The 26,488-nt window shown below is 41.7% G+C and overlaps 1 protein-coding gene across 1 annotated transcript in view; it reads left to right on the top strand.

Moving 5' to 3' along the window:
• Positions 1-26,488, top strand: part of SYCP1 (synaptonemal complex protein 1) — a 70,859-nt gene that overhangs the window by 6,475 nt on the left and 37,896 nt on the right. Inside the window, exons 7-16 of the mRNA XM_065591012.1 lie at positions 499-557; positions 3,331-3,400; positions 11,079-11,152; positions 12,164-12,272; positions 14,181-14,275; positions 15,566-15,750; positions 16,894-16,961; positions 18,156-18,217; positions 20,878-20,994; positions 22,728-22,832. Of these exons, the coding sequence (XP_065447084.1) occupies positions 499-557; positions 3,331-3,400; positions 11,079-11,152; positions 12,164-12,272; positions 14,181-14,275; positions 15,566-15,750; positions 16,894-16,961; positions 18,156-18,217; positions 20,878-20,994; positions 22,728-22,832 (944 nt within the window). The remainder of the gene's footprint in view (positions 1-498; positions 558-3,330; positions 3,401-11,078; positions 11,153-12,163; positions 12,273-14,180; positions 14,276-15,565; positions 15,751-16,893; positions 16,962-18,155; positions 18,218-20,877; positions 20,995-22,727; positions 22,833-26,488) is intronic.

Raw genomic sequence — 26,488 nt, 5'->3', positions numbered from 1 at the left:
TCCTTATTCCTCAAGTAGTCTCAGTGAAACAAAGTGGATTTCAGTGGGGCTACTCAAGGAATTATCAACTTTGATCTCCTGCTGTCACTGTGTATTGATGTATCAGAATCTGTTATAACAATAAAAATGATAATATGCTTATACTGTTTGATCCTGGATTTACATCTAGCCTGTCATTCTGTCTGGAAGAAGTGGAATTCAGAATGAAGCCATGTAAACTGATCTGGAATGCTACTTAGATGGAGAATACACTTTTTCTGCATTGCATAACATTTGCCAACAATATTTTTGCAGACATTTTGGTAAAATGATGAGAAAGAGCAGGATCACCATATCCATGTTTTAATTCTTGATGCACTGTGTATTGAAATGCTTGGGCAAAACTTTTTTAAAAATCATATGTAGAATCTAATATGCCCTTGTATATTACATTTATTGCTGTATAGTTATGCATATCCTAAAAGTAAAATTTTGTTCAAAATATTTTTATATTGACAGATGAACATGAAAGAGAAGAAACCAGACATCTATATATGGCACTTAATAATAATATTGAGGTAAGTGATTGATTGTAAGAGGTTTCAAAATACTCTACATTTAAACAGCTGAATTGAGTTGAAGTGAATGCTGAGATTTTCTTAAATACAAACACATTTGTCATTGATCTACAGGAGATTTGGTAATTGGGGGTCAAAGACCGGAGCCAGAAAACAAGCTGGGGATCAGAGACAGGATTGATAGGGCTGTTAGAACAAGGTATAGGGGCAGGAACCAGAGATGAAGCAAGGATCAGGAAGAAGGCAGGAACTTAAAAACAAGGGAAGGAGCAAGATAAGGATAAGGAACAGGACAAGAGTTGAGTGGAACTAGGAATAAGGTTGGATGCAGATTGCAGAAGACAGAGAAGAGTAAGGTCTGTTGCAGCATCATCAAAGAGTCTGCACAGTTGCTCGGACAGCCCTGCCTGGGACACTTCCTGGTGTAAGTAGTGGGTGTGAGCCAATCAGATGGCTCTAGGCCTTGGGCATTCCAATAGGACCTTCCTGTGAGTCCTGATCTTCTAGGACTAGTGAGATACTGCTTTGTCTGTCTTCACTGGTGGCGACAAGGGACTGTCTGAGACCCAGCCCCCCACCCCCCAAACAAACAAACAAAAAAAACCTGGGTTGTAGACCTGCCAAAACTGAGGACCCAAATCCCGGGATCCTTATAGCCCCAGCCTTTATACAGTTTCTTTGGAGTATCCCTATTTTTTGCCAAGCCCTTTGCTTTTTACAAGGGTGAGACCCACAGTTGTACAACTCCGAGGCTGGGCCTTTAGGCGCCAGCACTCTTGATTTTTCTCTGTGGTTCTACAGCAAGTCTGAACAAGTTCAGACTCCTTTTAGAAACTTCCACTACTTTATGGAGCAATATAACCAGTATTTGCAGTGACAGAGGGTAGCCTTTTCAAAACAAGCCGGCATTTATTAGTCAGTTGGAACACCACATTTGAGAGTCCTTAGATCATCACGGAAAACTTAATAGAGTCTATATTTGCAGAAAACAACTGTGCACTGTTCCATGACATCCTTGAATCTATCCTAGTCTCACTCTCTCTGAACCTGTCTCGCTGCTCTGGGCAGCAGCAAGTCTCAAAAACCATTCTAGTTGCAACTTATAGATCAGGGGTCAGCAGCCTTTCAGAAGTGGTGTGCCGAGTCTTCATTTATTCACTCTAATTTAAGGTTTCGCATGCCAGTAATACATTTTAAACTGTTTTAGAAGGTCTCTTTCTCTAAGTCTATAATATATAACTAAACTATTGTTGTATGTAAAGTAAATAAGGTTTTTAAAATGTTTAAGAAGCTTTATTTAAAATTAAATTAAAATGCAGAACCCCTGGACCAGTGGCCAGGACCCAGGCAGTGTGAGTGCCACTGAAAATCAGCTCGCGTGCCGAAGGTGGTAGGCGTGCCATAGGTTGCCTACCCCTGTTGTAGATGCAGCCTTCCTTGTCTCCCAGACAGTTAAAAGTTAATTTTCAGTCATTGGGTCTCCCATTGTCTCTCAAGGGTGACATCCACTTATGTCTCGCTTCTCTGTGTCTGGGGAGAAGTTAACCTCTTTGCACCTAGTGGGTAACAATACAAAGTAAAACTGAGTCACGTGGATTGTTTATAAAAATAAAACAAGAATTCCCACAGTCTCTCCAGCATTCCCTTCCATTGTCACTTGGGCAGCTACTGGTGCCAAGTGCCCAAGTCTTTGATAAGAACATAATTATAAGAGTTTGTTCTAGTCGGTTGGTGGTGTTTTTTTTAACATAAAGAACTTTATTTGAAAAATGTATACGTGTTCATACAAAACATGCTTACAAACATTATAAGGTGCAATACAATTATATTATGACATAAGAATTGAAAATATACACCAGTTTTAAGTACAGCATAGTAAGTAGAGTGAACATTTAGTCTTAAGGCTGGTCTACACTACCGCACTATGCACTCTCCTGTCGTCATAATTACTCCACCCCAGCGAGAGGTGGAAGCTATGTTGGCGGGAGAGTGTCTCCCGCTGACATAGCATGGTGTATATGCCACTTTAAGTCGATGGAAATTATGTCGCTCAGGGGGGTGGCTTTTTCACATCCCTAAATGACTAAGTTACATCAACTTAAGTGGTAGTGTAGACAAACCCTTAATATATTTTGTGGAGGAACAGATGAGTAAATGGAAGATTAGGGAGGTATTAAGTTCTCTTGCACAATTTTTTGTCTGGACTTTGGTATTTTAAACAAAGTAATTGTAAAACTATCAGTAGAGTCTTGCAAAGTACATTTGACCTTAAGTTTTTTTCTGAAGTTCCGTGGGGATATAGTGAGAATTTTGAATATTTGTCAATGAGAAGGGAAAGGCATTTTTATCTGGGGTAGAGAATATGATATTAAAATAGTTAAGTTAAATGTTTGTCTTTTTAACCTTTGACTTTTATTTATTATTTGTACTGTGATAGCACCTAGGCACCCCATGTTGTGCACCAGGGCTCCATTATGTTAAAAACTGTACAAATAGCTAGCAAAAAGATGGTCCCTGCTCTAAAGAACTTACCATCTAAGTATGGAATTACTTGAATTTCTAATTTTTAAAATAATTAGTGTTCTAATAATATTGATTTAAATTAATAGCTGTCTGTTCACAACTGTAACTCTGTTTTAACAAAGTATTTTTTAATCTGGAAACATTACCATTGGCTTATAATACTGCATATTTTTAAATTGTATGTACATTCCTTTTTCATTATAGGAAATCATTTGTCTGTGAACATTTATTGCTATATTTTATTTTTTAGAGAATGATATTGGCTTTTGAAGAACTTCGTGTGCAAGCAGAGAACTCCAGATTGGAAATGTGTTTTAAATGTGAGAATTCTGCCTAATGTTTACAATACTCATAATGTACTCTGTATATGTAACAATCTCTTTGATCCTTGGAGATAGCATAACATGCACTTTTGGCAGGAATGATGGGATTTATTAGAACCAATGAATTATAGGCACACTGTTAAGCATGATTATAGGACATGCTTATGTGGTGGTAAGGGGAGCAGATGCCCTTATTACAGCATAACTTGGTTCCACAATATGGCAACAATTCCTGAGGAAGGTCAACTAGGTTCTAAAAAGGGGTATAAAAGAGATTCTCATCCATTCTTTGTACTCATTTGGCCTAATCTTACTCCCCTTAAAGTCAATGGCAAAACTCCCTTTAATATACTGGGAGTAGGTTTGGAACCTGTATACTTGTAATACTCTAAAACAGTGGTTCTCAACCTATTTACCATTGTGGGCCACATCCAATGCTACCTCTGTGGCCCTGAGGATGTCACATGGGCCGTAGCTCTGTGCTGATTGGGCCGCAAGCGGGCCGCAGGTTGAGAAACACTGCTCTAAAAGCTTGAAAATAACATTATTCACCAGAGAGATAGGGAGGTAATATCTTTTATTCTGTTGGTGAGAGAGACAAGCTTTCAAGCTGCACAGAGCTCCTCTTCAGGTCTAAGAATTGTACTCAGAGTCACAGGTTCAGCTAAATACAAGCGGTGACAGATTGTTTAGCATAAAAAGTTAACACACATCTCAAGGGACCATTGAAGGTGAAGTGCCTGTTAACACCACCCCAGTTATTGGGGGGGTAAGTAGGTTACAGATTGTTGTGATAAGCCATAAATTCAGTCCAAGATTTTTAGAATCTAGCAAAATTATGAATTTAATCTCCCAGGTTCATTCTTTGAAGGTGTTATGCAGGTTTCCAATGAGGATGTGGACTTATAGGTCAGATATAAAGTAATTGCTTTGTGAAAAGTGTTCATGCACAAGTGATAAGCAAACACCTGTCTGGGATGGTCTAGATAATACTTAGCCCTGCTATGAGTGCAGGGGCCTGGACTAGATAACCTCTCGAGGTCCCTTCCAGGCCTATGATTCTATGATACCATATTTTTTGTCTTTTATCATTTTTCTGTGAGAGTTAATTTGAGTATAGTGATTGTCTTGTTTCACCCACATAGTTGTTGTTGGGGTATTTAGTGCATTTTCCAAACCCAAAGAGTGCTGTATAGCTCTAAAAATCTCTCTCTCTCTCTCACCAACAGAATTTGGTCCAATAAAAGATATTGCCTCACCCACCTTGTCTCTCTAATATACTGGGACTAACATGGCTACAACAACACTGCATACATTTATTTTCCTGTCATAGAATCATAGACTTTAAGGTTAGAAGTGACCATTATGATCATCTAGTCCGACCTCCTGCATAACGCAGGCCACAGAATCTCACCCACCCACTCCTGTATCAAACCCCCAACCTATGTCTGAGCTATTGAAGTCCTCAAATTATGGTTTAAAGACTTCATGGTGCAGAAAATCCTCCAACAAGTGACCCTTGCCCTACGCTGCAGAGGAAGCCGAAAAACCCCCATGGCCTCTGCCAATCTGCCCTGGAGGAAAATTCCTTCCTGACCCCAAATATGGCGATCAGCTAAACCTTGAGCATGTGAGCAAGATTCACCAGCCAGACACCCAGGAAAGAATTCTCTATAGTAACTCGGATCCCACCCCATCTAACATCCCCTCACAGGCCATTGGGCATATTTATCGCTAATAGTCAAAGATCAATTAATTGCCAAAATTAGGCTATCCCATCATACCATCCCCTCCATAAACTTATCATAAACTGGGGGGGAGGGATAGCTCAGTGGTTTGAGCATTGGCCTGCTAAACCCAGGGTTGTGAGTTCAGTCCTTGAGGGAGCCATTTAGGGAACTGGGGTAAAAATCTGTCTGGGGATTGGTCCTTCTTTGAGCAGGGGGTTGGACTAGATGACCTCCTGAGGTCCCTTCCAATCCTGATATTCTAAGCTTAGTCTTGAAGCCAGCTATGTCTTTTTGCCCCCACTGCTCCCTTTGGAAGGCTGTTCCAGAACTTTACTCCTCTGATGGTTAGAAACCTTCATCTAATTCAAGTCTAAACGTCCTGATGGCCAGTTTATATCCATTTGTTCTTGTATCCACATTGGTACTGATCTTAAATAATTCCTCTCCCTCCCTGGTATTTATCCCTCTGATATTTTTATAGAGAGCAATCATATCTCCCCTCAGCCTTCTTTTGGTTAGGCTCAGGGCTGGCTCTTGGCACCAGCGAACGAAGCAAGTTCTTGGGGCGGTCAATGGGAAGGGGCGGCACATCTGGGTCTTCGGCAGCAATTCGGCGGCGGGTCCCTCTCGGACCGAAGGACCCACCGCCGAAGTGCCGCCGATCGCGGCTTTTTTTTCCCCCCTCCTTTGCCGCTTGGGTCAGCAAAAAAGCCTGAGCCGGCTCTGGTTAGACTAAACAAGCTAAGATCTTTGAGTCTCCTTTCCATTCCTCGGATCATCCTAGTAGCCCTTCTCTGTACCTGTTCCAGTTTGAATTCATCCTTCTTAAACATGGGAGACCAGAACTGCACACAGTATTCCAAATGAGGTCTCACCAGTGCCTTGTATAACGGTACTAACACCTCCTTATCTCTACTGGAAATACCTCACCTGATGCATCCCAAGACCGCCTTAGCTTTTTCCACAGCCATATCACATTGGCAGCTCATAGTTATCCTGTGATCAACCAATACTCCGAGGTCCTTCTCCTCCTCTGTTACTTCCAAGTGTTGCGTCCCCAGCTTATAACAAAAATTCTTATTAATCCCTAAATGCATGACCCTGCACTTTTCACTATTAAATTTCATCCTATTACTATTACTCCAGTTTACAAGGTCATCCAGATCTTCCTGTATGATATTCCGGTCCTTCTCTGTATTGGCAATACCTCCCAGCTTTGTGTCATCCACAAACTTTATTAGCACATTCCCACTTTTTGTGCCAAGGTCAGTAATAAAAAGATTAAATAAGATTGGTTCCAAAACCGATCCCTGAGGAACTCCACTAGTAATCTCCCTCCAGCCTGACAGTTCACCTTTCAGTATGACCCGTTGTAGTCTCCCCTTTAACCAGTTCCTTATCCACCTTTCAGTTTTCATATTGATCCCCATCTTTTCCAATTTAGCTAATAATTCCCCATGTGGAACCATATCAAATGCCTTACTGAAATTGAGGTAAATTAGATCCACTGCGTTTCCTTTGTCTAAAAGATCTGTTACCTTCTCAAAGAAGGAGCTCAGATTGGTTTGGCACGAGCTACCTTTTGTAAAACCATGTTGTATTTTGTCCCAATTACCATTGATCTCAATGTCCTTAAATACTTTCTCCTTCAAAATTTTTTCCAAGACCTTGCATACTACAGATGTCAAACTCACAGACCTGTAGTTACCTGGATCACCTTTTTTTCCTTTGTTAAAAATAGTAATTATGTTAGCAATTCTCCAGTCATACGGTACAACCCCAGAGTTTACAGATTCATTAAAAATTCTTGCTAATGGGCTTGCAATTTCATGTGCCAGTTCCTTTAATATTCTTGGATGAAGATTATCTGGGCTCCCCGATTTAGTCCCATTAAGCTGTTTGAGTTTGGCTTCTACCTCGGATGTGGTAATATCTACCGTCATATCCTCATTCCCATTTGTCATCCTACCATTATCCCTAAGCTCCTCATTAAAGACTGAGGCAAAGTATTTGTTTAGGTATTGGGTCATGCCTAGATTATCCTTAATCTCCACTCCATCCTCAGTGTTTAGCGCTCCCACTTCTTCTTTCTTTGTTTTCTTCTTATTTATATGGCTGTAGAACCTTTTACTATTGGTTTTAATTCCCTTTGCAAGGTCCAACTCTACATGGCTTTTGGCCTTTCTCACTTTATCCCTACATGTTCTGACCTCAATAAGGTAGCTTTCCCTGCTGATCCCTCCCATCTTCCACTCCTTGTAGGCTTTCTGCTTTTTCTTAATCACCTCTCTGAGATGCTTGCTCATCCAGTTTGGTCTACAACTCCTGCATATGAATGTTTTCCCCTTTCTTGGGATGCAGGCTTCTGATAGTTTCTGCAACTTTGACTTGAAGTAATTCCAGGCCTCCTCCGCCTTTAGATCTACAAGTTCTTCAGTCCAATCCACTTCCCTAACTAATTTCCTTATTTTTTTTAAAGTTAACCCTTTTGAAATCAAAAACCCTAGTCACAGATCTATTTTTGTTTATCCTTCCATTTAGTTTGAACTGAATTAGCTCATGATCGCTCGAACCAAGGTTGTCCCCTACAACTATTTCTTCTAAATGGCATCCTGTAGTGGAGCAGTTGCCCCACTCCTACAGAATAGGGGATGAAAGCAGCCCTGGAGAGGGCTACCAATGCAAAAGGCTAGGCTGATTGGGAAACAGCCATAGCTGGGGCCACGCCCCAATCAGGCTGCAACTGGCCCTATAAAAGGGCTGTGAGCCAGGAGCTCAAAAAGGGAGTCTCTCTCTCTGGCTTCTGAGAGACAAGGACCTGGCTGCCTGCAAGCTGAGAAGGGTACCTGAAGTGGAGCAGTGCTGGGAAAGGGCAGAGGGAACTGGGGAGCTCCAGCCTGATAAAACCTCAGGCTGCAGGCCTTGAAAAGGGCCTATGAAAAGGTACTGGGGCTGCAGAAGGGCAGCCCAAAGATAGGCAAAGGCAGCAGGTCCTAACCCCCACGTTGCCAATGATGAGTGGTTTACAGACTGCAGTCTGCCCCAGTGAGTGGGGGCTAGATGGTGACTGGCAGTAGCCACTGAGGCAAGATGGATAGAGGTTTGGGGTTCCCCTGGGTGGGGGGACCTAGATTGTAGCTTACTGCTGGGGCAGAACCCTGACGTAGAGGGGCACCGGGGTCCAGGAGGGACACGGGGGCCAGCGACAGGCAAGACACCGGCCTGCAGAGGGCGCTTTGGGCTGGAAGAGCTAATTCCCAGGACGACCAGCAGGAGGCGCCGTGCTCGTGAGTCGTCGCCTTGCCACACATCCCCTCTTGTTGGTTCAGCAACTACTTGGTGAAGGAATCCATCAGCTATCTCATCCAGGAAAATCTGAGCCCTATTATTATTACTAGCACTTCTCCTCCAGTCTATATCTGGGAAATTAAAGTCTCCCATGGTCACACAATTCCTATTAGTATTTACTTCGTTAAAAACATTAAAGAGGTCTCTATCCATATCCAAATCGGATCCCGGCGGTCTATAGCACACCCCAAGCACTATCCCAGCGGAGGCTCTAGTAGCTTTCTTCCCCAATGTGATTTTTTGCCCAGACAGACTCTGTCTTATCCATTCCATCCCTTCTTACTTCTTTACAGTCTACCTCATCATTGATATACAAGGCTACTCCACCACCTTTGCCTTTATTTCTGTCTTTCCTAAACCGCATATACCTTTCAATACCTGTACTCCTGTCATGACTACTATTCCACCATGTTTCTGTTATCCCTATAATATCTGGTTTCACGTCCTGCACCAGTAACTTTAGTTCCTCCATTTTTTTTTTTTTTTTACCTAGGCTCCTCGCAGTGGCGTACAAACATCTTAATTTTTGCTGTTTGGCTTCGCTCACATTCTTTACTCCATTAGGCACAGACATTGTACTGCCAGTATCACCTATTAGACTGGTATCTACACTACCCTTCTTCCTTATGTCCATTCTCCTACCCACGGCTGTATCCTTTCTTACTTTGTTTTCTTCCCTCTCAATGTTAAAATCCGGTGTGGAGATTACCTGGACATCTCCCCCAGATTCCTAGTTTAAAGCTCTCTTAATCAGTTGTGCCAACCTCCATCCTAGAAGTCTATTTCCCTCCCTACTCAAGTGAAGTCCATCCTGAGGAACAGTCCTCTGTCCATGAATGACTCCCAGTGGCCATACATCTCAAAGCCCTCCTTATAGCACCACTGCCTGAGTCATCTATTGATGGTCATAATCTTGTCACACCTTTGTTGCCCTTCTCTAGGAACAGGCAGAATCCCACTGAAGATCACCTGAGCCTCGATTTCCTTAAGTGTCTTCCCCAGCCTAGCCTAGTCTTCCTTGATACGTTCCAGCGAGAATCTAGCCGTATCATTTGTTCCCATATGAAGGACAATCAGTGGATTCTTTCCTGCTCCCATTAGGATCCTCTTCAGCCTCAGGTCCACATCCTGTATCTTAGCACCTGGCAGACAGCACACCCTTCTGTTCTCTGGATCAGCTCTGGTTACAGGCCTGTCTATTCTCAGTAAGGAGTCCCCAATCACGTAAACCTGCCTTTTCCTGGTGATGGTGCAATTCTCCGGTGTATCCCCTGTTCCCTCTGGCTGCAAGTCCTCTCGATTCCTATTCTCCCTTGCAATCCTCTGTAACCCAGCCCGTATCCTCCTGGGGCTCATATTTGGTGTTATCTCCATTGACTCTTCCCCTCTTCCTATAGGACTAGCTGCTCTTCTCTTCTTCCTTGCCCTCTCATCTTCAGTGACCATCTGCTGTGCCCCTTCTTCATTTTCCAACTCCGCAAACCTGTTCCTGCGCTCTATTTCTCCTTCACTAGCCCATCTTTTCCTCTGCCTGGTTCTCTTAGTCACATGCATCCACTGTCCACTTTCCTCACCTAGCAGTCTCCCCTCAGAGTTCTTTTGTCCTGCTTCCATCTGCAAGTCTGAGCTTTTCCCTTCAGCCTCCTCGTGTCTTTGCTCCATCATCTGCTTGAACCCCCTTCTAAACTCAAGCAGAGTGTCCACCTGCATCTCCAATCCTCTGATCTTTTCTTCCATCAGCTCTATCAGGTGGCACTTCATGCAGACAAAACTCTTTTCATGTACCCTCTCCAGGATCATGTACATGCCGCAGCTTCCACATCCAGTCATCTTTATTGTGTCTTCCACTGCTTGGGTCACTACCCCTGCTGCCTCTGTATCTGTCATAGCCTTCCCACGTAAATCCTGTTAGTCCATGAAACACAAACCAAACCAAAACACCACCACCCACAGCAAAGCAAGCCCCCAACGAGCACCAAAACACTGCCAGAACACCAGACACTCCCTTCACTAGCCTGTCTATTCCTCTGCCTTCCTCTTAGTCTTCCCTTGCAAACTCCCACTCAAACTCCCCTGTTTACAGCTCTGTTTGCTGGCTCCTGTGCCGCTGCAGCTGTCTGTGCTGCTGCCTGTCAGCTTTGTTCTTGTTTTAATTCTGTTTTAGGGTTTTGTATTAGTACATATCACCATAAGCATCTTTCAGACACTGTTTTTCTAATTATGGAGCCCACCCACAATGGCACTGCTTGTTTTCTGTAGTTACCTTCTTGATATATGATGAAGCTGCACTGGTTTATACCAGCAAAAAATTTGGGCTCATTAATTACTTATTTACACTTAAGTCCCCAGCCTTGCATCATTTCTATACATGAAATTCTCATTGACTTCCCATTTTACATAATACTGGAATAAATCTGTAGAGAGACAGTGCAAAAAATATTTTCTCTTAATGGTTCATAACTTCAAACATAACTTCAGCAGTAAATCTATAATGAAAAAGCTATACAAATATACATATATTTTAAAATAATTATATTTGATTTCTTGAAGTATATTTAGTTTAAGTACTAAGTATTCACTTTATTTTATTTCTGAAGTAAAAGAAGCAGCAGAAAAAGTAGAACAGCTTGAAAAAGAATACAAAATGGAAATAAATGTCAAGGAAAAGCAGGTTTGTTTAGTGTAAAGTCCAATTTGTACATTTTTATTTGGAAATATAATTTGCATTATATGGAGCAAAAATTTCAACTAATTTTGATTGATTTTTGTTGTTGTTGACTAATTTAGTTGGAGTGCAGAAAAACCAAAATAATTCTTTAAAAGGTGCTTTGTCTGTAAAAGATTTTGTACTTTTGAAGGATGAAAATTATTATTATAAGTGATATTTAAATTGTGTGCTTTTTGCTTTGTGGTGTTTGAATTAAAATGTTAATGGGAGTTATATGCTATTATTTTTTTCACCACAAAGCACCATAAAAATAAGTACTGAGTTCTGACAGTCCTCATATTTGAGCAAGGTTCATTCCACATCTGCTGGTGAAGAAGAGATGGGGGAAGGACAATGATGCAGAAGCTGGGAGGAAGGATCAGGAAACAGATCAGACCAGGGACTGACTAGAGGAATACTGAGACTAGAAGAGAGAATAGGGTGTTGTCATGGTATTGAGGGTGCCAAGGAAGGTGGGCAGATTGTGGAAACTTGTGGTGGTGGTATTAGGAGTGTAATCAATAGTATGGAAAGAAGGTTTTATTTCTTTATTTTTTTTTAATCTGAGAAGGGTCAGAAGTTGGACCTGTTGGTTCATGGGGAGAATGGATCTGAGGAGTGTCAAGCAGTCTGACCAGGCACTGGTGTAAGTGTAGGAAATGACAGCAGGAGACTACTTGAGAGTCTGAACGGATACTCCATTCTCCCTAAATATAAGTTTCTACACCTCCATCCTGTTGGAACTTACACTCTAGTTTTGATGGCAGATCTGCTGTCTCTAGACTGCAGCACTTTTTTTTGGTGGACATTTGGTTAATGCCTCCCTATTTTTTCTTGAGCAGTATTCATTTTTCTACAGTTATGTAATGAAATCCTAATCCTGCGTATAACATACAAATGTGAAAATAATACGAAGTTAGTAGTCTTTTCTAGACCTTGTTATTTATATATTGTAATTGCTCTTCACTTCATTAGCTATCAGTTTTGACTGTGCAAAGTGGTGAAAAAGACAATAAAATGAGAGACATCACAGTTCAGTTGCAGGAATCAAGGGATAAGATTATTGATTTAGAAGAAGCAACAGGTAACAATTATAATCCAAATAGGATAATTTGTAATAGTGAAAGAGACAGAAAAGCTAGAGATTGATCATGGTGGTTATTCTTTTGCTGAGCACTGATGGAAATTGGGGCCTTGCAGATCACTTTCCTGTTTTGAAGCGGGAATTGGGTATTTTGTTAGTGTGATTTGTTTGTTTACCAAATGTACACAAGTGCTGTTTCCTTGAATGGAATTGGTAACAAACATCGGATAAGCATATACTTTTTGTAGAAACCTCAGGTAAGGTGCCCCTGTCTCAGTCCTAAGAAGCAGTTGTCTTGCTCTCCTCTCACCCCAGGGAAAATCTCAAATTGCTAACAAACCCAGCCGCTTTTAAACACATCCTGTGTCCTTTTTTTCCCACCCTCAGCCCCTGCACATTACACCTGTGAAACCCTTAATCCAAGGCTACTCACTGAGACCACGTGGCCTGGAAAAGTGAGCCTTGGCATTGTTCACCTGCTTCTTAGTACAAAGGAGTGTCAAAGCTGTAACTGCCAGACCAGTGCTTTAATCCACACAGTCTCTTTAATTATAGACTTATAGATCAGTGACACCCTAATGGACAAACAATTAGCACCTTATGCCATAACAGTATGTTCAAACTTTCATCTCTAGGGTCTGGTCTACAATTATTTATTATTGTATTAAATAAGAGCCCCAGTCATGGACCAGGACCCCATTGTGCTAGGTGCTGTACAAACAAAAGAAAAGATAGTCCCTGCTCCCAAAAGTTCATAATCTAAGTATAAAATGAGACAACAGATGGATACAGACAGATTGATGAGAAAGAACAAGAACATTGAGACACAATGTTGTTCAGCATGGTAGGCTGTTTTTGTCTCAATACGCCAGCAGTTTTTGTAGCGGTATAATGGACGCATAGTTTTTGTACCGATGTAATAATTTGTTTCGGGGGTGTAGTTATTATTATTTGTGGTGGTGTTTTTTTTTTTACTGCTAGTGTGGACACTCTTATACTAATATAGCTTATTCCATTATAGGAATAAGCTATACTGGTATAACTGTGTCCACACTGTGGGAGGAGTTCCATTTTAACTATCCCAATATAGCTAAAGGGTACAATTTTTGTGTAGACCACCTTAGGTCACTAGTTACTGAAAGTTGTTAGTTTCCAGCAGTTGTTCAGCAGCCAATGAAATAAATGGTGGCTTCACTCTTCTCTATTGGACATGTTTCCACATATCCAAAAAATACCATTACAGATGGCATTAGAGTTGACATTCTTGTAGGCAGGCAAAAGGCAAAGGATTGAATGGAGTTGGAAACTGAACTGCTTTTAGAAGGGGTCTTCCATTTCATGGTTGAGACATGTCGATGAGTTTTTGAGTGAAACTTGCAAAGGACAAAGAAAGGACTTCAGTCTTCTTAACTGTTAATCAGCCATTTTTAATTAAATTAAATACTTCTTAAAAATAGTGGTATGTTTTTAGTGATTTTGACAAAAAATTATATCATTTTATCAGTAATGAAGTTATTTCTGTTTCCTTCGCTTTGTAAAATTGTGGGGAGAGTCCTAATTCGTTGGGTAGATGAGGAATAATTAATATTTATTTTTGAGGGTTGTAAGTTTTATAGTTAGGTGTTTTTTTATACCATGTTGTGCCTAGGATGGGTACATTTAGTTAAATTTTATAAATAAAATATATATAAAGTATGATACTCCTTGTATTTTATATTTACATAATGAAAAGTGATATGTATGCAGTGCTGTCTCATGTCTCTCTTCTAAACCGTTGAGATAGATACATTATTTAAATGGCATATATCGTACAAATTATTGTAGAGTACAATCAAATGTATTGTTTGGTACATGACATAATGTTTAGAAACATTAGTGTATATCTTATCTGTAACAATTGTCATTTAGAACAACAAAAAGAAATGTTAAAAGAATCACAGAGCAAACAGAAACATTTGATGGGAGAACTGGAAGAAGCTAAAGTTTTGCTGCAAAAAACAGAGGTATGACTTGCTCTAACTTTTTTTTACAAATCAAAATGTAATATAAATAAGGTAAACGTGTAATTTGTACAAGCAATTGTCAGTACTTTTCATCCAAACCCTGAATTGTAATTGCTTGCTACTACACATTGTGACGAGTTGGACCCCCCTTCTGGGATGCCACCTGATGTACTAGGATTTCACTGAACCTCTCCTTCTCCACCAGCCTGGGTTCCCACTCCCTGTTTTGCTGAATTAGGCTCCCCGGCCTCTTGCAGCACACACACACACACACAGGTAGGGCCACACCCAGCTACAGCCAGACTGAAGTCAGCTCTGTGTGAGAGGACTCCCCCAGCACTCACGTGCACACCCCTTTTGGGAGATAAACCCAAAATAATACTGTCTTGCGCTGTGCAGATTTTTTTTATACAGTGCAAGCTTATAAAAATCTGCCCTCTTCCTCAATGTGAAGAGAGATGTGCACGACTTCTCCCCCCCTTAGAAATTACATAAACTGGGTTTAATAATAAACTAAATAAGTTTATTAACTACAAAAGGTAGATTTTAAGTGTCTAAAGGGATAGAAAACAGAACAAAGCAGATTACCTTAGTAAATAAACAAAAGTCCTAAACTGAGTTTAACACACTAGATAGGTAGGATACAAATTAGCAAATTCTCACCCTGTGTGATAAACAGGCTGGCAGATTCTTAAGGCACAAGTTGCCTTGGCTTTCCCAGGTTTTCTTACACAGGCTAAAAATCCTTCCAGCCTGGGACCAGCACTTCCCACAGTTCAGTCTTTGTTCTTCAGGTATTTTCAGGTGTGTTGTTGTAGGGAGAGTAAGGCCACTCATGTTGTCATTGTCCCTCTTTTATATCTCCCCCCCCCCCACTTGCTGGAAAGCTTTTTTGCTGTGACCTGGGTCAAACAGTTCCCATTGTGTAGAGCTATCTCTGAGAGGTTTCTATTGCACACAGTTCCTGGGGTAATCCTTATGCTTGTGTGCATTGTCTTCAATAAGCCACTAACATTATTTGGCCTCATCCAACGTAGCACATTTGAAATACAGAGACATGGTCAATATTCCCAGCTTCAGATACAAAAATGATACATGCATACAAATTGGATATACACATTCAGTAAATCATAACCTTCACAATGAGACCTTATATGAGCCATCTTGTATAAAGTACATTTCAGATATGTCATACCTATATCATAACCACATTTCCATTAAGAATATGGGGGGTAACATCTTACACATATTTACAACAAATTTTATTTTTTTACACTTCTTTCTATTTAGACTGCTCAGAAGAGTTTAGAAACCGAATTACGGACTGCAATGAAAACCTTAATTGAAGTCACTGTAGAAAAAGAAGCACAAATGGAAGAACTTAAAGAAACTAGGGCTTTGCATGCCTCAGTGGTTGAAGAATTTGAAATTGCTGTTTCTAATTTGAAAGAGTTGCTGAAAAGAGAACAAAATAGGTTAAAAAATTATTTACATTTAGAGTGAAAGGATGATCTTGCGATTTAAGGCACTAAACAGTGTTCAGTTCCCAGCTCTTCCGTAGAGCTTTCTGTGTGACCTAGAGTAAACTATCTAATCTCTGTGCCTCAGTTTTCTACCTGTAAAGTATCATCCTTAATTTCCCACATCCTTTGGGGTTTTTTTTCTGAATAGTTAGCTTTTTAGGATCGGTTCTTTCTTTTAGTGTGTCTATGTTGTATTTAGCACAATGTGTCCCTAATCTCAGTTGGGACCTGTAGGCAGTACTGCAATAGAAATATTCAATAATAATAAATGTAGTGATATGGACATTCAGTGGGTATATAATAGTATTACTATTTAGTGCTACTTAATGTTCTTTCATTTCATTTGTTATTAAAATGTTTGGGTTTTTTTGCAAGAAGTAATTGATGGTAATCAAAATTAATCTCAGCAAAACTAGAATTTGATCTATAAAGTGGGTATTTTATTCAATTCTTTTAATGGAGTTTTTCAGGAGATTGACTGCATTGCACTATAATGTCATGTCACTAGTAGAAACTGTCTCTCACATAAATTGGTGTAAATCTGGAGTAACTGCACTGACTTTTCTATGGTTACTCCAGATTCATAGTGGTCTAAGGGTAAAATCTGGACATGATTTTTTTTTTTTTAAATGTAACATTTATTTTAAAAAAATCTAAATGTTGGGAACGTATCTTTTTATCAATTTATTTTTAACTAATTTTTTTTAACTACACCTCTATCCCGATATAATGAGACTCGATATAACATGAATTTGGATATAACGCGGTAAAGCAGTGCTCCAGGGGGGCGGGGCTGCGTGCTCTGGCGGATCAAAGCAAGTTCGATATAATGCGGGGTTTTTTTTGGCTCCCGAGGACAGCGTTATATCAGGGTAGAGGTGTAATTTTATTATGCCTGGTATTCAAGCAACATGTTGAAAGAATGTTTGTTACTTAAATTTCTCACAGCTTACTTGCCTATATGCATAGTATATTTACCTATCTGCTTGTTAGCAGGAAGAAAGACATATTGTATTTCCAATAGAAATATGACTGACTTTTCTAGTTTAAATCCTACATGGAAAAATATTGTTTTTTAATTATGCTTTTAAATAGATTGAAGCAACTTGAAGAAGAGTCAGAAATACTTGCCTCAGAGCTCCAAAATAAATCTGTTGAACTGGGTAAGATTTGCCAAAAAAGGAATAAGTTGTTTTGCAAGAACTGGTTACAGGTAAAAATATCAGTATTAGTTCTCTGAGAAGGTTGGTGTTATCTGTATAATACCCACTCCAGTGTCTTGTATTTTGATTCATGATGTAGTATGTGTATGATCAATGTGTGGGAGATCCTCTGGTGGTGTAATGTTGATGAGTGCCTGTCTTTTTTAGACTGCTCTAAATTATACTGAGGATCGGTTCCAGGATTGAGGAAGTAGAAAGATGACAACATAAACTACCTTTTCTTCTTTTTCCCAGATCCCTTGCGAAGCAGAATTTGAATTGATCCAGAATACTGGCCCTAAGATTTTCATTACTTTAATATTATTATAAATAAATAAATAATATATATATATATATATATATATATATATATATGCCTATGCAAAAATATTTCTGCCAAAAGGTGTTTTTGAACTGTTTGTCTTGAATATTAGCAATCATTATTTGTGATGTGTGATTGGTGTCTAAAAAACAGTACTACAGAATTTACTTCCTGATTGAATAGCTGCAACTTTTATTAAACAGGAGGAGGAAAATCAGTGAGATTTCAGGATAGCCATGTGAACACTTGTGGTCCAAATCTTTGTGCAAGAAGACATTTGCATAAGTATTCTAAAACTGGCTTTCTCTGTACATTCTTGCAAACAACAATTCACTTATAGATGTGTATGTGGAAAACATAAGTAGGGTTGTGAATACCACTGAAGTGAATGATTTAATTTTTATTGAAATGTATGTTCACTAATACTTTTTTGAAGTATTTGTCCAGCTCAGCTTTCAATTAAGTCATGTTACCAAGCTATAATTTAGAGCAGAATATAGCCTTGAGTCAAGATTTCTGGATTTGGGCCAGTGTCTTTTTTAACTTCATAGAAAAATATATTCAGTGGTAAAATATAAATTAATTTTCATACATGACTTGAAACTAAAAATAAAAAGGCAATATGTTTGGCCCTGATTCAGCAAGATACTTCAGTACATTTTGTAATTTTGAGCACATGCAGTGCCAATGAAGTCAATAAAGCTACTCATTTGTACAGAATTAAGTACTTTATTGAATTGGGGCCTAAAAAGCTTTTGAGGGGGAAAACAATGTTGATAATATATAAAATTGTATCCATTTTGTATTATATCTTTACATTGTATTTGCTGTAGAAGAGATGGCCAAACTAAAAAGTGACAAAGAAACACAACTTGAAGATCTGACAGAAGCCTTGGTAAACATAAATTGTCCTACATGTTAATAGTCTAAAGCAGTGGTTCTTAACCTTTACTGCAGCCTGCACCCCTTTGGTTCTCAAAAATATATTCTCGCACCCTTTATCAAAAATTATTGAAGTAGGTCAGTTCTTTAAACCTAGATATATCATAACTATAGAATGAAAGAGAGAGAATTATATATTTATTTTAATTTCACAGTTAAAATTTAACACAGTAATCATTACAAATGTATAATGTTAATAAATACATAGGTTTGATGAAACAAAGTAGTTGTACTTACATGCCTATGCTTAATTTGTGTTTTCGATGATTTACCTTCTAAAAAAATCTGGCATGTCTCTCACCCCCAGAAAGGGCATCTCACACCCCCAGGGGGTGCGTGCACCCCAGGTTAAGAACTTCTGTTCTTTTTGCGGATACAGACTAACACGGCTGCTACTCTGAAACTGGTCTAAAGACATTTATTTTTTGTTTGGGGTCCAGCGTCCCTTCTAGAGGCTTCCTAGAGACCCATATCAACCATCTCCAATCTATTCAAAAGCTGCCACTAAACTTAACTTTCTAACCGATCATTTAGACTATTTCACTCATCTCTTTTGAAGTCCCTGAATACTACTTCTGGTTCCCCTTTGCCCAGGCCTTCCACAACTCCACCATAGCCTACGTCTTGGACTTCGTCTCTTATGTTTGCTTCCTGTGTATGGCTATGAAATGATAGCCTTGATGCCCTATTCATTTTCTTCTTCACTTCCATCCTTTCGCATGCCATCTCTTATGGATGGGATGACCTAGTCTTGGTATGCCAAGCATTCACCCTGTCTTCATTCAGATACCTTTCTAAATACTCATTTCTTCCATGAAGTTTGCAAACTCCTACCCCTGTTGAACTCCTCTGACATTACATTTGAGGCTGAAGTGTGAAATGAATTCCAATAATAATTTTAAAAAATTATTTAATGCCACCTTCTGGGATCTCCACTGTGGTCGGTTTTTTCTGTAACTTTTAGTTTGTAAAACTAGAATGTAAGTTCTTTTAGAGCGACTGTCCAAATAAATTATGCCCAAATAAATTTGTTAGCCTCTAAGGTGCCACAAGGACTCCTCGTTTTTTTTGCTGATACAGACTAACACAGCTACCACTGAAACCTGTCTATTTTGGTGTTCAGTATGGATTGTTAAACTTCTAACTTCACACAAAAAGTGCTATAGAATTTTGAGAATATTATGTTTAACAAAGAGCACGTCTACTTTTTGAGCTGGAAGGTATACATTTCAACACAAGACATACTTGTGCTTTTTCTGATCAAACTAATGTGCTACAAATAGAGTGCAGCTGCAGTGGCATGAGCAGTAGGTGGGGCTAGCCACTCCAACTACTTACCTGTCCAAGAGGCCAGGTATATGTTCAAGGCAACTAGCTGCTTGCATTGCCACGGCTACCCTCTTATTTTTAGCATGCTAGTGCGATTGGAGCTAATGTGTGTGTGTGTGTCTCCTCAAGCTGGAATTTACACCTTCCAGCTTGAAGCATAGACAGTCTTTCATCAAAGTACTCACGCTAGGGTATCCTATATATTTTTCACATTTTTACAGACATGGTGTGGGATTGCAGGAAGTGTGTGAGCCTTTTGTGGGTGCTTACAGACACTTTTGAATTTCCCATTGGAAATACTTCAGTGGAATTACATTTTCTCCCTACGAGGCACTATTTTTTCCAGTATGTCAGGCATAACAAGGAATTGCAGTTCTACCAACCTTTTCCCCAGTGAATCATTATGGAAGGGAATGACATATAGTAGAAATTTCCCTTTAGGGAAGTACCTTCAGGAACTGGTGCTGATCCTCTAACAGAGTGTGGCTGCTCTGCAGCACTCCTTGCCTGGGGTAGCTCTGTAGTACTCTGCCTCTGTTTCCCTCTTCTTCAGAGCCTCTTTAATAAACTCCACATACACAAGCTGGTACTGGAGATGTGGCTTGGCCCTCTGGTCAAGTCACAAACAACACCTTCTGGGGTAGCAAAAGTCCTATTAAAAAGTCCATACAAACAAAATGTTTTTTTCTGCCCTTTGTGGGCTTCTCTTCAGCTTATTTTCTGAACCCTCTTTTCTGCTGCTTTCTGGGCTACTTTTGAGTCTCTCTGGTACAGAACACTGTCTCCCAGGCTGGTTCCCCGGGAGTACCTGGCCTCCTGCCTTGCCTGCCAGCCCTCAGCTCTTTTGTAAGGCCCATGTGTCAGGCTGGGAAGGAGCTAATTAATTAGGGCATTGGTGGAGCTGGTCACATCCCCTCTTACAAGGGAGCCAGTCATCTGTGACACTGCCAGTATGAATTCCTTAAATCCAGTAGATTCTTATACTAGTGCCAATCACTGTATTATCTGAGTACTCTTAATTTTTATTAGATTCGCATAGTATGGTTCATAGTGGATTTCATGGTCCTCTTTCCATTCCGTCATCTGTGGGGTTTACCCAGGCATGGGCTGGGAGGCACTTCCAGCATTGACATTGAGTGAGGGCGGGATGGGGGAGAGGGAGTAGTATGTATTCTTTGTTGTGTAAAAATATGACTGAAAATAACCCATATACTTACTAAATCTTCTCAGCTTACTGGTACATTTTAAAAGATACATTTTAAAACATTTTCCTTTACTATTTAGGAGAGGTCAATAAAACTTCAAAAAGATTTGGAGCAGCAGCTAGTGTGTGAACAATCAGAAAAAATGATATTAATAAAAGAGAGAGAAATTAGGGACTCTGACCACTCAGAGTTTAAGGTTAGACCATGTGGATTTTCTTGTTAATTGTACTTAAAATTTCATTTTATTTATGTTACCTCTTGAATTAACTATTTCAAAAGTTATAGCTAATTTTTGTCAATTTTTCCCCCCCAAGGGAAGTTGCTTTTCTTTGAGAATCGCCTGTACATAAGATTCTCATTTATAGTGATGCGCATGCCCAGCTCACAGAGGTTGGCAAACTGTAGATAGCGGTGCCTGTTGGGGCACTACAAGTGCCCCATTATAGACAAAACCTTCAGGGGTCTGAAGCTATAAAAAGGATTCAGGGCCCCAGTTGCCACAATTCCTTCACTGGAATTGTATCCCACATCATTCGATCAGGTGGGGAGGGTTCTTCCCCTTAGAACAGACTGAGGGGCCAACTAGGGTGACCAGACTTCCCAATATTATTAGGACCGTCCTGATATCAGGGGCTTTGTCTTATATATGCTACTATACACAGCCCAAGCCCTTGCAAAGTGTCCTGATTTTTCACACTTGCTATCTGGTCACCCTAGGGACAACTACAGACCCTATGAATCCTAGATTCGGCCAGCACTGACTCCTTGTTACAGATCTGGTTAAGCTTACCCTGCTAGGCACTCGACAGATTGCAGTGAGGGGATGCAAAAACTGACTCCCACATGCCTTTAGTTTGCTGGGGTAGGGTGGTGGTTAGCATTGTCCCTAGCTTTGGGCATTTAGGCATACACTCCAAGTGCAGATTTTGTGTCTGACAACTCCTGGCAGTGGGGATGCTGTGGTCCAAATGCATATCTCCTGAAACGAGTGCCATCTCCTGCAAGCCTCCCCAGCAGCTCTTGCTTGTTCCCTAGAATCCTATTGAATGTGTTAGCCTTGTGTTTAACCCTTTAGGGGCATGTGATAGTGAAAGCCATCAGTCAGATTGTGCACAGGATTCTAAAACACTTACTCTTTACTTAACAGCATGGGAGAGAGGCAGATTTATACGAAATAATAAATGCACATATTTGCGTTTTTCTTGCCTCAATTTTGTTACCACTTTGAAGAGTTTTTTTGGGCATGGGCAGAGTCCTCTGCGGTGTCTGGGATCCTTCTGTCACTACACAGCCTTTCTAGGTCAGCTAACTTTCTCTGATCTTGGCTGGTCCCACAGTTAAACTGGACCATCCCAGCTCCTCCCCACGCCTCCTCCCAGGTGTCATCCTCACTGCTGTCAAAGTTTCCTGTTTGTCTCAGTGAGCCTGTCACTCATGTTATACGGCCCACCAATAATACCTGGTTCCTTTGCTACTGGGGATTTTCCACTCCCCCTCTCTGGAGAGGAGATGGAGGGACTAGCTTCTCCCAGCCTGTGCCAACCTGTTGGCCCAAGGTGTTTCCACCTTAATAGGCAACAGTTTAAGGTTTAATGATTGACTGTTGCTCTTGGTCTGGCAGAAAATGGTGGATTCCACATCCACGTTCCATGATACAACAGTTTCATAAGAACAACTTCATAATATCAACTAGAATTAATAAATTGTACATAGACAGATTCCCCAAATCATTAATGTAGTCTAACTTGGTTGCAATGTATATGTATTTATTACACGATGTTACTTATGGTCCTACATTTGATTGTGTAATTAGAAATTATATTAAAAAATATGTTCACGTATACTAGGGTTGAATTTAGCCAATTAAGCGTATTCTTCATATGTCCAAGCCCTAATTTTGTAAATTTTGAGCTCAATGTTCTTAAACAGGAACAAGTTCAAGAACTTTTATCTGCAAAGAAACATCTTGAGAGCACTATTGAAAAATTACAAGAGAGAGAAAAAGAGATGAAGGATATTCTTCAAATCAGAGAGGTCTGTAGAAAGGGTGACTTTTTTCTCAGAAATATCTTATTGATATAATGCGCTTGAATATCCTGATTAGTGACTTACAGAAATTATTGTGCATGCAATGAAATTAATAGACAGCAGGTTTAAAATAAATACAAGGACGTACTTCTTCACACAATGCACAGTCACCCTGTGGAACTCGTTGCTAGGGGATTTTGTGAAGGTTAAAAGTATAATCGGGTTCAAAAAAGAATTAGATAAGTTCATGGAGGATAGGCCCATCAATGGGTATCAGCCAAGATGGTCAGAGATGCAATGCCATGTTCCAGGTGTTGCTAAACCTCTCTCTGACTGCTAGAAGCTGGGACTGGACGACAGGGAATGGATTACTCCATAATTATCCTGCTTTGTTAATTCTTTCTGAAAGCATCTGGCACTGGCCAGTGTCGGAACACAGGATACTGGGCTAGATAGACCATTGGTCTGACCCAGTATTACCATTTTAATGTTCTTATGAGTTTTTACATTACAAATATTACATTTAAAAATCCAGGAAAAGAAATGTCCTGTCAGGAACCAAGGAGGCTCTCCTCTGCAAGTGCCCTGGCAACCCGGCACACTTCTGATTCCAGCAGGGAGAAGAGTTGGAAGAAAGTTGACACTGGCATCAGGAGTCCTAGAACTGATGGGTACTCCAGTACTGCAAAAGAACGGTTATTCACGTTCTCGTAACTGTTCTTCAAGATGTGTTGTTCGTGTCCAGGGTCTTAATTAGCGGTAAGACAATATGGGAATGGCCCAAAGGGGGCAGGATGTCTACCATAGAGTCTGCATCATCCCTAACTACTTCTGCCTTAATGCTCAGACCCTGTGCGACCCGGCGGAGCAACTGCTGCAACATCCTGGAGTCTTCCAGGGCTGAGGCAATGGTAGAGCCTGCAAGCGCCTCATCTGGGGAAGATGAGGAGGCGGCCACTAAGGGAGGTGGTTGTTCCCTTCCATCCCCGCCGGAGGAATCACATGAGCCAGTGGGGACAGTGATGGTCTGGTCTGGTCTTGGTGTTGAGAAGCGCATCAGCGTCGACATCGCCCCCCAGGTCGGTGCCAGAGGCACAGTTAGGTAGTGTGTCTGCGCCATGGTGGTCATTGACATTGGTGCAGGCAGTGTTGATGGCAGCGTCGGTGCCTTAGCAGGGGCCGGTGCCACAGTCAGTGCCAAGGGTGCTGTTGGTGTCGTGACCTGAGCCCCTGGAACCGAGTGCACTGCCGAAGGGGCTGCTGCTGTTGGTGCCGACGTCAGCAATGTTGACTCAGGTGCCAGCATCGACACCCGGAAGTAGCTGCTCAGCCGTGGTGGGACAAACGTAGCAGACACAACTGAAGTGGCACCCAAGCAAGGGCCTTGTCTCCAATCCTGGGCTTGGTGGAAAGTCCATGGAGTCCAGAAGGGCAACTGAGCTGGGTTCTGCCATTGAGGGGCCCACTGCCTCATTTGGGACCTCCTATGGTGCCTGGAGGGATGACCTTCTGCTCCCACTATAGTCGGAGCGGTACGAGTCCGACTCAGAAGCCTCGGAATATGAGGACCAAGGTGGCGCCGCACCTCTTGATGTGGAGCGTTGGTAGTCTGGGGACTTTGCTCCCTGGATGGAGGTGCTGGCATCTGTGGTTGGCGACGGGGAACAGCGTGTTGTTATAGCCGGCTTTTCCTTAGACTGCACAGTATGGGATGGAGCCTGCGATGCCAACGTCTTCTCCTGTGTGGGCGGCGAGAACAGTGCAGTGAGTCTGAGCAGGTCCTGCACTGCCCCAAATGCTTCAGGACTTGACGGAAGCGGCAGGCTCTCTGAGGGGTTCGGCAAACATGATTGGTCCAGACTCGACTGCCTCGCCTCAGCAGGTGTCGACATGGCCACCCCTTGCGTCTCAAAGCCGGGGCCCGATTGTGGTGCTACTGATGGCTGGTCTCTGGGTCTAGGTATTGGGGATCGACCCCTTTCAACCCTCTCCTTTTTCTGCGCTGGCGACTGGGACCCGTGCCGAAGGCTGGAGTGTCCTCAAGACGCTCCATGATGGTGCTGAGGCTCCTTGGGCACGTCTTTCTTTGGTGCCTGGTCCCTTGAAGAGGGCGCCGGCACGCTCCACACTGAAGACAACGTTCTGGTGGTAGGGTCCCCGGAGTGGGGTCCGACTGTGGTTGAAGAGCTGCCTCCATGAGGAGGATTTTAAGCTGCTGCTCGCTCTCTCTCAGGGTCCTTGGTTGGAATTCCCGACAGATTGTACAGCGGTCTTTTTGGTGACCGCCGCCCAGACATTGTAGACAAAGATGTGTGGGGGGTCACTCTTTGGCATGCATTTCACTCAGTCCTTGCAGGTCTTGAAACCCAGGGATCACGGCATGCCCCAGGTGGCAAGGAAAGTGGGAAGCAGGAGGGAGAACCCCCGTAACGGAACTTATGACTAATTAACTAGGTAACAACTAAACTAACTGACTAAACAAGAAGAATACAACGAGAGTGGAGCTGCTAAGCTACTTGCTGGAGCAAGAGCCAGGGAAGTTCCAGCTACCGTCACTGGCAGTCTGAAGGAACTAAGGGAGTGGCGGGTCAGCAGAGCTCTACATTGGGCGCCATGAAGGCGCAACTCCAGGGGGCGCCCAGGCCAACCCTACGGCGGCTGCTAAGGGAAAAATCTTCCAGCTACTGTGCACGTGCGCGCGCACACCTGATTGGAATTGACATAAACATTCTCTCGAATAGGAGAACATCAGCACTGACACTGGAAGAGAGAAGCCCAGGACACTTTGAATCCAGCACAGAGGGCTTGAAGCTGCATTTGCAGCAGTGAAAATCATGGGTTCCCTGGAAGGAGGTCTCTAAGTCCAAAGACATATTACTGAGGCATTCCAGTTCCAGAGACAGTGGCAGGGCACCAATATCAAAGAAAGCCAGAGAGACTTTGGCACTGAGATACCTTCAAGCCCCGACCATGACACTGACTAAGAAATCACTTCAGGCACCAAGGTTTGAGGGTTTCACATTCACTGTGTCTCCCACATCGACTCAAGCACCAATATTGGTACCAGTACTGACCCTGGTACTTGTACCAGCACCATCCTTGCTGGACCCACACCTGATGGCACCACCATTCCTGAAGAAGATTTTCTCCTTTTTCTCTCCTGACTACAACAGCAAGTCCTCCTCAGAGAAACTGGAATGATACCCTAGGAGATACCCAAAGGACAATCAGTACCTGGCCCTCTGCAAGATGGTAGTGAATGGACCACCCACAACCTAGGCAGTATCAATATGAGATGCCACCATGGCTGTATTGCCCATGGGGCCTGCCATCCTATCAGCCCTGGAGTCACTTCCCGTGGTAAAAGTCTCCACGAGGGGGAGAAGGAGATCTTGCTATCTGTTGTCACTTCCCCACTGGAATTGGAAGAGCAGGAAGGAGAGCCAATAGGGCAGGCTAGGGAGACGCTCCAGTTTCCCTCAATGCCCAGGGAATTCTCTTCCTCACCTGATGAGGCTATCGATCTGGCCCTGGTGCCAACAGTGGATGACTTTTGGGTATTCCAGGAACTTTTGTCTGAAGTTGCAGATACCTGGGCTGTCAAAACAAACATAATCCAAAAGAATATCCATAAACTATTTGACATTTGAGTTACATACTGT

This window comes from Chrysemys picta, chromosome 4 (genome assembly GCF_011386835.1).
Source record: "Chrysemys picta bellii isolate R12L10 chromosome 4, ASM1138683v2, whole genome shotgun sequence".
In the NCBI taxonomy this organism is placed as follows: Eukaryota; Metazoa; Chordata; order Testudines; family Emydidae; genus Chrysemys; species Chrysemys picta.
The sequence above is the reverse complement of the archived record's forward strand: the minus strand, read 5'-3'. Positions and strand labels throughout refer to the sequence as shown.